The sequence below is a fragment of the Stegostoma tigrinum genome, chromosome 12 (genome assembly GCF_030684315.1).
Source record: "Stegostoma tigrinum isolate sSteTig4 chromosome 12, sSteTig4.hap1, whole genome shotgun sequence".
Lineage (NCBI taxonomy): Eukaryota > Metazoa > Chordata > Chondrichthyes > Orectolobiformes > Stegostomatidae > Stegostoma > Stegostoma tigrinum.
In genome coordinates this window covers 27,519,486-27,535,343 of record NC_081365.1, presented here as the reverse complement: position 1 = coordinate 27,535,343, position 15,858 = coordinate 27,519,486, and the positions used below count along the sequence as shown (strand labels likewise).

At 39.8% G+C, this 15,858-nt stretch overlaps 1 protein-coding gene across 6 annotated transcripts in view; it reads left to right on the top strand.

Annotated features, from left to right (window-relative positions):
* The window catches only part of chd1l (chromodomain helicase DNA binding protein 1-like), a 90,272-nt gene that overhangs the window by 53,699 nt on the left and 20,715 nt on the right, over positions 1-15,858 (top strand). For all 6 annotated transcript variants that reach the window (XM_048540389.2, XM_048540387.2, XM_048540386.2 and 3 more), the window contains 5 exons: positions 2,941-3,051; positions 8,045-8,159; positions 9,820-9,976; positions 13,270-13,438; positions 15,162-15,307. In XM_048540389.2, the coding sequence (XP_048396346.1) occupies positions 2,941-3,051; positions 8,045-8,159; positions 9,820-9,976; positions 13,270-13,438; positions 15,162-15,307 (698 nt within the window). The remainder of the gene's footprint in view (positions 1-2,940; positions 3,052-8,044; positions 8,160-9,819; positions 9,977-13,269; positions 13,439-15,161; positions 15,308-15,858) is intronic.

Below are 15,858 nucleotides of genomic sequence, written 5' to 3'. Positions count from 1 at the left end.
ACAGTTTATATTCCAGACTTCTTGCTATTTCTTCCTTAATGATAGATTCAAGCATTTTCCCCTATAGTTACCTGCTTTTCGTCTACTTCCCGTTTTAAACAGTTGTGTCACATTGGCTGTTGTCCAATCTGCGGGAACTACCCCAGAGTCCAATGAATTTTGGTAAATAATTACTAGTGCATTTGCTATTTACCCCATCACCTCTTAAACACCATGGGATGCATTTCATCTGGACCAGGATACTTGTCTACCTTTAATCCTGTTAGCTTGCCGAGCACTGCCTCCTTAGTGATAATGATAGTTTCTCCGACCTCACCTGCTATAACCTTCTTGGCATTAGTTTTCAGTGTATGATTTATGTCTCGCACTGTGAAGACTGACATGAAATAACTGTTTAATGTCTTGGCTGTTTCCTCATTCCCAGTTATTAAATTGGCCTTCTCATTCTCTAAAGGACCGATGTTTACCTTCGCCACTCTTTTACGATTGACATATTTATAGAAACTTTTGCTGCCTGTTTTTATATTCTGAACTAGTTTACTCTCATAATCTATCTTACTTTTCTTTATAACATATTTTGTGGCTGCCTGTTGGCGTTTAAAGATTTCCCAGTCTATGAGTTTCCCACTTCTCTTTGCTTTTTTGTATGTGTGTTTTTTCAATCTGATACCTCCTTTATTTCTTTAGGCATCCATGGCCGGCCCTCTCTTTTCCTACAGTTCTTCCTTATCACTGGAACATACTTCTGCTGAGCACTGTGAAAAATCGTTTTGAAAGTCTTCCACTGTTCCTCAATTGACCCACCATAAACTTTTTGCTCCCATTCTACCTTAGTTAACTCCTTCCTCATTCCTTCATAGTCTCCTTTGTTTAAGCACAGGACATAGGTACTGGATTTAGCTTTCTCATGCTCCATCTGTATTTTAAATTCGACCATGCTGTGATTGCTCCTTCCGAGAGGATCCGTAACTATGAGATCATTAATTATTCCTGTCTCATTACACAGGACTAGATCTGAGATAGCTTGCTCCCTCAAAGGTTCCATTACATATTGTTCAAGGAAATTATCGCGAATGCATTCTATGAACCCCTCCTCAAGGCTGCCATGACCATGCTGGTTTGACCACTCGATATTTAGATTAAAATCCCCCATGATAATTGCTGTACCATTTTTACATGCATTAGCTACTTCTGTGTTTATTGCCTGCCCCACCTCGAAGTCACTATTTGGTGGCCAATAGACCACATCTATCAGTGACATCTTCTCCCTGCTATTCCTAATTTCCACCCAAATGGGTTCAACGTTTTGTTCAGTAGAACCTGTATCATCTCTCACTACTGCCCTGATATCATCCTTCAAAAATCAGAGCAGCACCACCTCCCTTACCTTCCTGTCTGTCTTTCCGAACAGTTTGAAATCCCTGGATATTTAACTCCCAGTCATGGCCATCCTGTAACCATGTCTCTGTAATGGCCACTAAATGATACCCATTTGCCTTGATTTTCACTGTCAACTCATCCCTTGTTTTGAATGCTCCGAGCATTCAGATAAAGTGACCTTATGCCAGTTTTTGAACCTTCTTTTTGGGTCCTATTACCTCCATTACTAACAGCTCTTGAGTTCTTCCCTTTCACATTTTTCCTAATTTTCAATGGGGTTGAAGCTTCCTCGTCACCTGCTAACCTGTTGCTTTGCCTTCTCCCTGTACGCTCACTCCTCCCTTCCTCCCTACTTTTAGGAGTATTAATTGGCAGAGGAAGTGAACAGCAATGTTTACATCTTTTTCTTTCAAACTAAAGAATGACCCAATTCTTCTCTCCCATTAATAGAATGTCAAGTGCCAATTAGGGAATTCTTTTGCATGATTTATTTTGTCTAGTAGAGTTTCTAAGAAAATTGAATATGCTCCAGGATGAACTGACGGAGTCCCCATTACCTGCCAAACTCCCATTGTTAGGGATATTGGAACAGCTTTGTTAATGGTAGAAGTAGTCAATTATTGCATTTTTGTTCTGTGTTCAAGACAAGAAAGATTAATTAACAACAAAGAAACTGCTGGAGAAGCTCAGCAGGCCTGACAGCAGCTGTGAAGAGAAATCAGAGTTAATGTTTCAGATTGAGTGACCTTCCTCAGAACAAACTAATTAATAAGTTAGGGGGATTGAGGGCTTGCTTACAGGAACTGTAGTCACAACAGTGCAAGTAACCTATCTAAGTAAAGACCCCAAAATGTTACAGCTGATGAACGAAATTACTCAAATAAACTAACTGCACCATATTAATTTACATTTCAGACATCCCAAAAGGTTTTATGTTCAAGTCCCATTCCAGAGACTTGAGCATATGATTTTTATTTACACTCTAGTTTAGGGCTGAGGGTATTAAACACTGTTGGAATTGCTGAACTTTAGAAGAGATTTAAATGTATGCCCTTTTTGAGCACCACTTCATCAAAGAGCAGGGCATTCTCCATAGTGACAGGCACAGTATTTATGCTTCAACAAACATCTCTAAAAATAAATAATCTACTCACTTCTAGTCTGTGAGACAGAAACAGAAAATCCTAATGAAACTCAGTAGGTCTGGCAGTATCTCTGAAGAGGTAGCAGCATCATCTGTAGTTGCAATTTTATGGTTTGCAGTTCTGAAGAAGGGTCACTGGACCCAAATTGTTGATTCTGCTTTCTCCCCACAGATGCTGCCAGACTTGCTGAGTTTCTCTCACACTTTCTGTTTTCGTTTCAGATTTCCGGCATTCACAGTTGTTGGTTTTTTGATTACATTGTAAGACCTTGCTGTGCTGCCACATTTTCTATTCTACAACTGTAATGACACGTCAAAATACTTAATTGACTATGAAGTACCTTAGGAATTCCTGAAATCTTGTAAGGCACTGAATAAATGCACGTCTTTCTTTTTGTATTTTTATGATTCTTCAGGTTATAGCTATGAACGCTTGGATGGATCAGTACGAGGAGAGGAGCGATATCTTGCTATCAAAAACTTTAATCAACAAGATATTTTTGTTTTCCTTTTAAGCACCCGGGCAGGTTAGTGAACACAAGAAAGATATGTTGTCCTAAAATCAGTCAGTCAATTTAGACTCTTAGAATTTTACAGCAAAATCTTGACTGTCTGTAAGTGTTATGAAATACCCTATTCCTGTACTCTTTATGTGTCAGTTTCAAAAATGTAGGATGGTTACTGCACAGAAGGATACTATTCAATCTGTCTTCTCCAAATTGCCTGTCAGTAAGAATGAATAAATTCGTCCCACTTCTGGCATATCTGTGTCGCCCTGAAAAGATTTTCTGCTCAGATAATTATCCAAGTCCGTTTTGAAGACCGTGATTGAATCGTCCTCCACACTCTCAGGAAATTTATTTCTGAACCTAATCACACACAATCCAAATATCTTTTCCTCATTAACCCCTTTTGCCATTTTGCTGCTCACCTTAATTTCAAACCCCTGAACCTTGGCGTTACAGCCAGTAGGATGCATTTCTAAGGAGAGCCGCCTCAGCTTCACCCATCTGTCCAAAGGACTGAAGCTCATCCCTTCCTAAAATGTAATGGCCAGAAATGGGCACAATACTCCGGGTGAAAATGAACCAGTATTTTATGAAGGCTCATTGTAATTTTCTTGTTTCTGTTCTTTATGCCTCTGTGTATATAAAACCTCAGATCCTGCATTCCTTTTTAACCAAATTTTCAGTCTGCCCTGCCACCTTCAATGATTTGTGCACATCTGCCTCCTGTTCTCTGTTCATGCAGTCAGTTTAGAATTGTACCCTTTATAGTGCCTCTTCTCATTCTTCCTACAAATTATATTGTACTTTCGTTCATGTAATTTCATCTGCCACATGTCTAGTCATTTCCCAAGACTATCGAAGTTGTCTTGAGGTCTATTGCTATTCTACCACAATTCACTAAACCTCTCATTTTTAAGTCATTGGTAAAGTTTAAAATTGCCCCCGGTACACCCAAGCCTGGGTTGTTAGTATAAGAAGGGTAGTGGTCTTAATCCTGAGTATTTAGTCCTTGCTCAATGTGGAAAACAACCATTCATTACTTCCGAGAGATAGCAAGAACTGCAGATGCTGGAGTCAGAGATTTTAAAAAGTGGAGCTGGAGGAACGTAGGAGGCCAGGCAGCATCAGAACTTCAGACCCAACTGAAGAAGGGTGTTGGCCCGAAACGTCAGCTTTCCTATTCCTCTCATTCTGCCTGTGCTGCTGTGTTCCTCCAGCTCCACACTGTTTTATATATTCAATACTTCACTGTCTTTCCTATCATTTGGTTGTCGTTCATTGCCTTTGATATCAGGCATTTAGCTACATTTAACATCAAGGAGCCTAGCAAAAATAGGGTCATTTGAAATAGGGGAAATCGCTCTACTACTTTGAATCATACCTAGCACAAAGGAAGATAGTCGTGGCCCTTGGAGTTCAATCATTTCAACTTCACAACATCTCTGCAGGAGATACTTTTAATCAACCTGTTCAGAGATGTTAAGCGATACACATTTCTGAAGCAGGTGGGACTTTAACCCAGCCCTTCTCTTTCAGTGAATGTAATCAGCAGATTGAACATCAGCCTCCAATGCCAGTATGCCTTTCCTTAGATAAGGGGCCCCAAACTTTCCACATTATTCTACTTGCCATCTGACAAATGCCTTGTATAGTTCTAGCAAGACTTCCCTATTTTACTCTAAGCCCTTGGAAATAACAGCCAGCATTGCATTTGCCTTCTCTATTACCTGCTGAACTTGTATGCTACCTTTTTGAAACTTGTGCGCAAGAATGCACAAATTCTTCTGTGCTGTAGCTTTTGCAGTCTTTCTCCATTCAAATAATATTCTGCTCACCTATTCTTCCTGACAAAGTGTATAACCTCACATTTTTCCCACATTATATTCCATCTATCAGTTTTTGCCACTCAATTTACTTGTTTATATCCCTGTGCAGACTGCGTCATTGTCACTACTTGCCTTCCCACCTACTTTCGTGTCACCCACAATCTTGGTTGTGGTATATTCACTTTCCTTATCCAAGTATTTATTATAAATAATTGTGGTTCTGGTACTGATCTCTGTGGCATACAGTCAGTATAGGTTGCTTTCCTAAAAATGTCTCCAAAATCCCAGCTGTCTGTCTTCTGTTGGTTAGCTAATCCTCTATGCAGCTAATGTACTGCCTTCAACATTATGGACTCATCTTAAGTAGCCTAACACATGGTACCTTATCAAATGCCTTCAGAAAATCCAACTATGTTACAACCACTGCTTTCCTTTTATCTGTCCTGCGATAGGGTTAAGATTGCTTTAACTTTCTCAAGGAATTGTTGTAAATTTGTAAGACACCCAGTTCATGAAGTCATGCTGGCTCTGCTTGATCATGTTGTGTGTTTCTAAATGTTCTCCTCGTACATCGTTTATAGTAGACTCCAACTATTTTCTAAGAACAGATATTAACTGGCCTATAATTACGTACTTTTTGCCCGTTTCACTTTTTAAATAAAGTTGTAACGTTAGCAGTTTTCCAACCCTCTGGAACTTGTCCAAGAGGATTACTGGAAGATTACTACCAATGCACTCATAATCTCTGTAGCTACTTCCTTTAATATCCTAAGATGCATCCTATTGGATCTAGGGGACTCATTGTTCTTTGGACTGTTAATTTCCCTAACATGTTTTCTATAGTGATAGTTACTGTATTTATTTCTTCTCCTCCTTTTGCCCTTTGATTATTTAGTCAGTTTGGATTGCTATTGGTGTCTTTTTCTGTGAAGAGGCCTGCTCTAAAGAGACTAGTCCTTCTGCAGTTTCCACCCTTGATTCCCTCAGCACCCTTAGATGGCTATCATTCAGGCTCAGTGATTTGTTAACATGAAATGCAGCCACCTTTTCTAGTACCATTTTTTAGTCCACTTCCTATTTAAACAACTTCCTCATTCATCTATCATAATCAAGACTGATGTAATGAACGCTTTAGTTGTGCCCGCAGCCTCTGCTATTTTAAAATAAACCAATCGAGTAAATCAAACTAAATTAGAATTGATGGCCACCAAGTGTCACTGTAACAAAAGTCAAATCACAAGGGAAACTTGGCATTAAAGGTTGGTGGCATTTTGGAAGTAATGGTGTACTCCATCCTTCGCACTGCCCATGTGTGGGAACGCCTAGAGTGTATCAGCAGACACCAAATGTTCCCTTACCAATGGCACCCATGCATAGCCTTAACTGCACTGGAGAGCACACAGCATTAGGTTGCACTGTTACATACAATGGACCACTCCATGGTCTGCACCTGTTTGTGACCATCTTGGTCAGAAGCAGTCACATGAGAAAGTCCTCTGATCTGCCTGTCCTTCTCTTTTCCAAATGCCCAAAGATCAGGAGCATGAGGCTAAAGCCCAAGCAGAAATTTAAAAGGAGCCCCTGACGAAACTGAAGAAAATGACTGCGGCTTCTATAATTCAGATATTCAAAGTATATGGATTGCTTGAAGCTGTCAGAAATACAGGCAGGCTAGCAGTCTGTAAACCTACTTAAACTATGATTGCACAGCACAGCTATTTTCTGCCTCTGCAGTTTTAAGGGAGCCAAGTTAGCAATGACTGCCCCTCAGGGGCATTGTAAAAGAAAACCAAAATTTCAAAGGATACTTGTCAAATTTAAATTAAAATACCATCTTGTGGGGTAATGATGCACTCCAGCACCTGTGGTACCTTCTGATCACAGTAGACCTGAGGCCAGTGGACACCATATGCAGTTTCTCCAAGGACACCCTGATGTAAACATAATTATAGGTGAAATGCAGGCAGACAGTTTTAATTAGCCCTTTCCATGGCCTACTGCCTAGACATATTAATGACCCCTTTGGACAGGCCTTGAAAGAGGCACAAGGAAGGTCATCCAACATGTGTGCTCCCTGTCCTCTGCCTCTACTATTTTAAGTAAACAAAACAGTTGAACAAATCAAACCAAGTTAGAACTGAGAGTCTTTTAAGGTCCTTTGTAAGAAAAATAATATCACAAATATCACAAAGGAAACTTACAGAATTTAATTTTATATATCATTTTGAGGGTTGATGGTGCAACCCAGTTGTCATGGTGCCCAGCGATTGTAGAGGGTCTGAATTGTACTGGTTGATACAGTGTGCTGCCTTCCAAGGACACTCTGGCATTAACATAATTGTAGCAGTCAGGTGCAACTGTCCTCTCCAAAGCATGCTGTCTGGATTTATTAATAGTCTCCTTAGTCAGATCCAGGAGCAGACCCACAAGGATGTCCTTTGACCTGTCCACACTTTTCTGCATCAGGTGGCCAGAGATTAAGAACATGGAGCTGATGTGAAACCAAAAATTTAATAATAACTCCTTTAAAAATCTGAAGGGGTCTGTAGCCTGTAGTATTAATATATGCACAGAATATAGACTTCTCAAGCCTGCTGAAACCCTGTGCTTCTATGTGTACATCCTGCTTTTGGTCCCTGATCACTCCCACCCCTCCAAAGCTAATTGCCTAATCTAAATCCTTTTTAATTTGGGTCATGTCTGTCAGACCCTTCTTTAATCTTTTTGTTATAATCAAAACAGCAACAGTTTCATTAGCTTTACCACATAATTAAAGATATTTTTATCATCATGTACAGACAAGCTATGACCCACCTCTGGAACAGATGGGATTTGAATCTGGACTTCCCTGCTCAGAGGCAGGGACAATACCATTGCACCACAAGAATTCCTCCTCATGCCCAGTGTACGATGTGGAGATATTGGTGTTGGACTAGGGTGGACAAAGTCAGAAGTCACATGATACCAGGTCATAGTCCAACAGGTTTATTTGAAATTACAAGCCTTTGGAGTGCTGCTCCTTTGTCAGGTGAAGTCCTTCACTTCACTTGATGAAGGAGCAGTGCTCCAAAAGCTTGTAATTTCAAATAAACCTGTTGGACTATAACCTGGTGTCATGTGACTTCTAACCTATTCCCAATGCACTTCACCTTCTGCAAAGTTGAATTGATCTGTTTTTTAATTAGGTGGTGTTGGAATGAATCTTACTGCTGCTGACACTGTAATATTTGTGGACAGTGATTTTAATCCTCAAAATGATCTCCAGGCAGCAGCAAGGGCCCACAGGATTGGCCAGAAAAAGTAAGTGAATGAATGTTCAATGTTATTGTCAGTGCATATCTCATGCTGATTATTATAAATTCTTGAAGGAGTTTGATGCTGCTTCAAATACCTGGATTGTGTGTCTTTTGTAAGCTTGTTAAAAACTTAGTCAATTTTCACCTTCTGTAAAGTACCTTTCTAAAATGTATTCCTCAGAGTTCTTTGGTCTGCAGTTAATCATTGAGGGTAAATATTGTTTGTCTTTGCTGCTATTTTTACTTCATAGAGCCAATCTGATTCATCTTGTGAACTAAATTGTTGAAAGTAGATTTTGTTTCTAAAATACAATAAAACAATTGATGACAATTCTGCATGTGTGAACCAGACCAAACACCTTAGGTTGAGATGGCAGATTGACTTGCAAAGTGAGAATACAAGTACAAAATGACAGTTAACACAAGGGGAACTGAGAAATCATCTACTGACATGCAAATAGAAAGTAGTAATATAGTGCTACATCATGCTTTTGGTCCTTAATAGGATTTTAGGCTACAGTACTTGATAAGTACTTTGTTTTCCTTTGTAAACACTGATACAGTGTGTCAAAGGAAAATTGAGAGGCAGGATATACTTCAGAGGTAGCCATGTCTGGAATAGAGAAGTCATCTGGTATGGCTTTGCTTCCCAGAATGTGAAGGGAAGTTTGTGTGATAGTAGTAGGAGAGTTTGCCAAGGGGAGGTGACAGAGGACTGGAGAGTGCAAATATGACACCCTTGACTAAGAGAGTGTACATTGGATATTCCTGCTTTCTACAAGTTGGTTGGTTTAACATCAGTGGTGGATAAGGTTGCCATTAGGGTAAGGACATGCAATTCTACTTGTTCCCTGGTCCTGGTTATATGCCTGCTAAACTTGCTACATAAAGGGCTGTGCGTGACTAAATGTGGTGCAAACTGTTTCACTTATGGAGCTGGCAAGGTTAAATAATTATTGGTGCATGCAGATAGTGAGATGTGGGCATGAGACTTGCAGCACTGAAATATCATTGATTTTGCATCCACTATTAAGTTGTGTAGTCCTCCAACAGCATGATTATTACCAGCTGCACATTATAGTCATTTCAATTGGCAGGCAGCAGTAAATTAGCACACAGCCTGTGTTGGAAGCAACAGTACTGCATCCTGCATCACAATCCACAGATCCATTTTCTTACCCTGCCCAATTTTGCTCCAATAATTTAAATTTCAACTTCTTAACAAATCACCCCATCCTCCTCTCTGGTGAAGGGTCTAGGTCCAAAACGTCAGCTTTTGTGCTCCTGAGATGCTGCTTGGCCTGCTGTGTTCATCCAGCTTCACACTTTGTTATCTTAAATGTGTACTTTCTCATCTCTTTCTGAGAGTGTGTTTCAAAAACAAAAATGTCATCTATTTCTGTCATCAAGCTTTAAACAATGTAATTTTAACAACTTTTTATATCATTTCTGAAAATAATTTAATACTATTTGTTTATTTTTTGTATTAAATTGTGGAATGATTGCCTCAGTCGCCATTTGTATAAACGTTGAGTTCATTATTGAGTAAGTTTATAAAACCTTGTATTACATCATACATATTAAAGCCAGGTGCTCACTTGTCAAGATAAATGGAAATCACAAAAATAATTTTCTCCTCTAAAGTAATTTCTTTATGTTGAAAGGCCAGTCAAAATTATTCGGCTGATTGGAAGAGACACCGTTGAAGAACTGATTTACAGACGAGCTATGTCGAAACTGAAATTGACAAACGCTTTGATTGAAGGTGGTCAGTTCTCTATGAAGGAGAGAGAAGAATCATTTGCACCTTTTGATATGCAGGTGAGAGTCTGATTGCACTTACTGTCTGAATGATCAGAGGGTTCATGGTTCTTCTGTTGTAGCTTCTGTTGTCATTGTTGAAGAGGCATCTTGATGACCATTAGTTTGTCTTACATTTTCTGCAAATGAAATTTGCTTTTGAAGCAACATGAAGAAAGTTATTGATTTTCTGTGGAAAAATCTAAATTTCTAACTCTCCTGCCAACTATTTTGATTTTGTTGCTTGTGTTAGTTTTTATTTATTTGTTAATGGGATTTGAGTGTCACTGTCTAGGCCAGTATTTGTTGTCTAATTCTAATAGCTCCTTGAGTTGAGTGGTACGCCAGGCCCTTTTGGAGCCACCCACATTGCTTTGGTCTGGAGTCACATGTGGGCCAGACAAGATAAAAATGGCAGATTTCTTTCCTTGAAGTCATTAATGAACTAGATGGGTTTTTACAATCACAAACAGTGATTACATGGTCACCAGTAGAATCACTTTTCATTACCAACTTTTTAATTTGATTCAAATGTCAAGTCTGCCATTGTGGGATTTGAACCTCTGTCTCTAAAGCATTAAGGCCTAGGGTTCTCAATTATTAGGCTAGTGAAATTACCACTACTGGTAAGATTATTCTACCAATAAAAGCAGCTGTCCACTATCTGTTACTTTTGGTCCATCATTGCGTGTAAACAGAGATTGAGAGTCTGCAGGCCATTTGTTTATAAGGAATGTCAGAGACAAACATGTAGAGTTAGTGCTGTGTCGTCTTGTTTGTAAACCCAAAAAGAGACTTCAATCTGGGTTGAACTGTAAATACTCTAGTGCTCTAAGCTGACTTTGACACATAGGTTCTGTTTTGCCAATGGTATTATTTTACTCTGTGATAACAAGGTGTAGAGCTGGATGAACACAGCAGGCCAAGCAGCACCATTCGAGCAGGAAAGCTGATGCTTTGGGTCTAGACCCTCTTCAGAAATGGTGGAGGGGAAGGGGATTCTGAAATAAATAGGGAGAGAGGGGGAGGTGGATAGAAGATGGATAAAGGAGAGGATAGGTGGATAGGAGTCAGACAGGTCAAAGAGGTGGGGCTGGAGCCAGTAAAGGTGAGTGTAGATGGGGAGTTAGGGAGGGGATACGTCAGTCCAGGAAGGATGGACAGGTCAAGAGGTCAGGATGAGGTTAGTGGGTTGGAAATGGGGGTGGGGCTTGATGTGGGAGGAGGGAGTAGATGGGAGGCAGGGCAGGTTAGGGAGGTGGGGACGAGCTGGGCTGGTTTTGGGATGCGATTGGGGAAGGGGAGATTTAGAAGCTTGTGAAACCCACATTGATACCATTGGGCTGCAGGGTTCCCAAGCGGAATATAAGTTGCTGTTCCTGCAACCTTCGGTGGCATCGCAGGAGGCCCAGGATGGACATGTCGTCCAAGGAATGGGAGGGGGAGTTAAAATGGTTCGCGACTGGGAGGTGCAGTTGTTTATTGCGAACCGAACATCGGTGTTCGGCAAAGCAGTTCCCAAGCATCCGCATGGTTTCCCCGATGTAGAGGAGGCCACATCTGGAACAGCAGATACAGTGTAACACATTAGCAGATGTGCAGATGAACATCTCTTTGATGTGGAAAGTTTTCTTGGGGCCTGGGATGGGGGTGAGGGGGAGGTGTAGGGGCAGGTGTAGCACTTCCTGCGGTCGCAGAGAAAAGTGCCAGATGGGGGGCTGGAAGGGAGTGTGGAACGCACAAGGGAGTCATGGTGAGACTGGTCTCTCTGGAAAGCATATAAGGGTGGGGACGGAAAAATGTGTTTGGTGGTGGGGTCAGATTGCAGATGGCGTAAGTGTCAGAGGATGATGCTTTGGATCTGGAGATTGGTGAGGTGGTACGTGAGGATGAAGGGGTTTCTGTTTTGGTTGTTATTGCAGGGAGGGTGTGTGAGGGATGAGTTGCGGGAAATGTGGGAGACACAGTCAAGGGCATTCTTGACCATTGAGGGGAGGAAATCTCTGTCTTCTGTATAAAACCAACACAGAAGCATTCATTTTCATGTATTTATAATTAATTATAGGACATAGAACAATACAGCGCAGAACAGGCCCTTCGGCCCTCGATGTTGCGCCGACCTCTGAACTAATCTAAGCCCCTCCCCCTACACTATCCCATCATTATCCATATTAAGCATCAGGAATAATTTTTAGGGTTATTTAAATGATATGCCAGAAATGGGTATTGAAAATAAAGATCGTGCCTGATGAGAGAGTGACTCTTGGACTGTAAAATGTATTGCTGCATCATGTCCACTGGTCTGCTAATAGAATCAGTCACCATTTACACACTGGAAAGGATATGCCATAAGTTCTTCATAAAGGCTTTTGGCAAGTTGGTGATAGATGCTCCTGTTGTTTTTCTGGCATCCCCATCAATACACAAGACTTTTAATTGTGCATACAGTATCATCATTTACAGCCCCTCCAGTGAAGTGCTTATTGTCAATCCTCCTTAGCAGAACCTTTGGTCATCTTAAACCCATGCTAAATTCACCCCTGTCCTTCCTGCAGGTCACTCATGCCTGGTGTCTCACCATCTGCTGATCTTTCCACTAAGACAGTCTGTAAATTAGTGCGAGCCCTAATACTTTAAATTTAAATCAATGACTCAATACAAATTGAATAACTGATTGCTAGTATCAAAAGACTGAGTTAAAGTTAAAAAGAAGAACATTTGACTCCATGGAAATAAGTAATGCAGATGTAACTGTGGAGGGAAATATAATAAATCCTAGAAAAAAGAAGATGGAGTGCCATAATTAGATTGACAGTATAACCTGGCACAGGAGTGAAGATTAAATTTAGTATTAATGGCAGGACATTCTTATCTCAAAGAGTGAGCAGAAAATTGAACAGTCTGTATGCTAAGAAAGTTGAAGAAAACCGCGGGAATCATTTAAGAAACAAATAGTTCTTGTTTTGAATGACGCAGTGAAGGAGACTAAAGTCCTTTGTGGATGGCTGAACCCCTGAATCTGAGCCTTCTAACTTCGCCCTCATCTTATGTTATATTGATGGTAAACTGACCAACGTTTGCATTCCCTACTGGAGCAAACATCTCAAAGTATTAAATGAATCTTTTGCAAAAGAAATGTTATGTGTTCTTTTGTAATTGTGAATGAAGAAAAAGTGTTGAAAATACTAAGTCAAAACAATATCAAGATTAGCTAACTTGTTTTATTCTACTGTTTAAAAAAAAATGTATGTATTAATTTAGTGGTGATGAGGGAGCCTTTGCCATAAATAAACTTACTTGGCCTTTTTCTGCAGTTAAGTGACATTCTGAAATTTGGTCTGGATAAATTACTGTCTACTGAAGAGAGCACTATTGAAGATATTGATATGGAAAATATTCTAGGGGAAACCAGGAACGGATTATGGATCACTACGGAGCAGCCAATGCAGACAGTCGAAGCAGATGAAGAGCTAGTGGGAACAAGTATGTGTTTGTGATTTACTACGTATGTCAGTGCTTGTCGGGCTTGAAGATCTTTACTATTAATTTGAGTTACTCAGCTGCTTAAATTTTTTTATACTTCATTAATTTTTCTAATCTATATTGTTAATTCATGGTCTCCACATTGCGGATAACTTTCATCATGTTTTGTAGCACTATCACCATACTAAATAGGATAGATTTGAATAGATCTAGCACTCAAGACTATGAATCAGTAATGCTTTGTGGGCTATGATCAGTAAAATTGTGCTTTAACACAATCTGCAATCTCATGCACCCTCCACTTAGCCGTTACCTTCAAGCCAAGGATCAACCCTAGTTGAATAAAATGTGAAATATGGCATGTCAGGAGAAATACTAGGCAAAACTAAGAATTAGATGCTGACCTGATGAAGCTATAACACAGAACTAGTTGCCTGCTAAAAAACTTAAGCAGTGTGTGATGGAGCTAAGTGATTCCACACTGATGGATCAAGCCTACGTTCTGCAATACTGCCACATCCGTTGCTGAGTGGTAGTGGGCAATTAAACAACTCAAAAGGGAAAGAAGCTTGATGAATATCCCCAACCTCAATAATGGAAGAGCCCAGCACATCAGTAAGGAAAAAAATGCTTAATGCATTTGCAACTGTCTTCAGCCAGAAGTGCAGAGTAGATTATTTGTTTCTTCCTACTCTGGATTCCGTCCTGAACAAGACTGTCATGTGCCGAGAGTGGCTCAAGAATATAGTTCCCCTCCACCTTCACGAGGCAGTTAAGGATGGGCAGTAAATGCTGGTCCAGCCAGAGAAGCCCGTAAACCCCTGAGTGTTTCATTTTTCTCAATCAGATATGTAAAAATGATATGCAACCTTCTTTCAATATAACCTTTACTCCTAGAACTGTGCTGCTTGCATATTTTATCGCTAATTTTTGTCAAGTCACAGGATTCCTCACTTGTCAAATACTGTAAAGTCTGAAGATACCTCTTTGCTACCAGATTACAAAATCCCTATCCCCTTTCTTGCCAAGCCTGGAGCTGCCATCCATTTTATAGAATTCAGCTTAACCCACATCGTCATCCTGGAAGCTGCTGAATAGTACATACATCGTCCTATGTTCATTGCGCAGGGAGGTGATGGCCTATTATTGCTGGACTGTTGATCCAGAGACCTGGACAACATTTTGGAGACCCAGGTTCAAATCCCGCCATGGCAGATGGTAGAATTTGAATTCAACAAAATATCTGGAATTAAGAATCTAATGATTGTGAATTCATTGACGATTGTCAAAAAAACCATCTGGTTCACTAGTGTCCTTTAGAGAAGGAAACTGCCATCCTTACCTGGTCTGGACTATATTGTCTGTGACTCCAGACCCACAGCAATGTGCTTGATTCTTAACTGCCCTCTGGGCAATTAGGGATGGGTGCAATAAATGCCTGGTCAGCGACATCCTCATCCAGTGAACAAATAAAAAAAAGCATAACAATACATATATTGCTGTAGTGCATCAATTTAATAGTTAACTCACAAAAGCTCATTAAATTGTTGCTTTGCAACCCAGGTATTTTAAAAATATAAGATTTTAATTCAAGTCATAAACTAGTTTAATCTGCAGCTAAGGTATGATCCCTTTGGGTGCAGAAAATTATTTTGTCTTAAATGGCCAAATGGAGTCAAACTTGTTATACTGTAAACTATTACCAAGGGTTTATTTATTTTAGGCCACATGTATCAATATGAGGGGAAAGATTATTCTAAAGAACCCAGTGCAGCAGATCAGAAAACCTTTGAGCAACTTCTGGACCTTCACAAAATAGTACTTGAAGAAGCCAGTAAAGGAGGAAGATCACTCCGCACAAAGTCTAAGGTAAAACATTGTACCAATTCCAAGGACTCTACGTAAATTGCAAATGCAAACATTGTACTGTTACGTAATTGTTTTCATAGTTGATAAGCTTCAGTGTGCCAAGTTCTGAATGTATTGACGATTATGATATTAGCATTAAATATAAATTATAAAAGAGTAACAAAATTTGTAAAGTCACAGATGATCACACCTGATCCCAATTAATAATATTTCATTTATAGGAACAGTATAGGCCATTTTGCAGTTTGAGCTTGCTCTTCCATTTAGTGACATGATGATGTTCCAAACCTAACTCCATACGCTACCAATATAATTTTGATTTTAAAGTTAATAATATATTCAGCATCAGTTGCCATTCTCAGAAGACAATTCCAAATAACTAACATCTATGTGTGAAGAAATATTTCCTAATTTCATTCCTGAATGATCTAGTTCTAAGTTTTAGAATATCCTGCCATACCCTAAACTCATCAACCAGTGAAAATACTTTTTCTTTTCGTGCTAATCTAACTGTTTCCCTTTAATATTTTGAAACTTACAATCATTTCAAC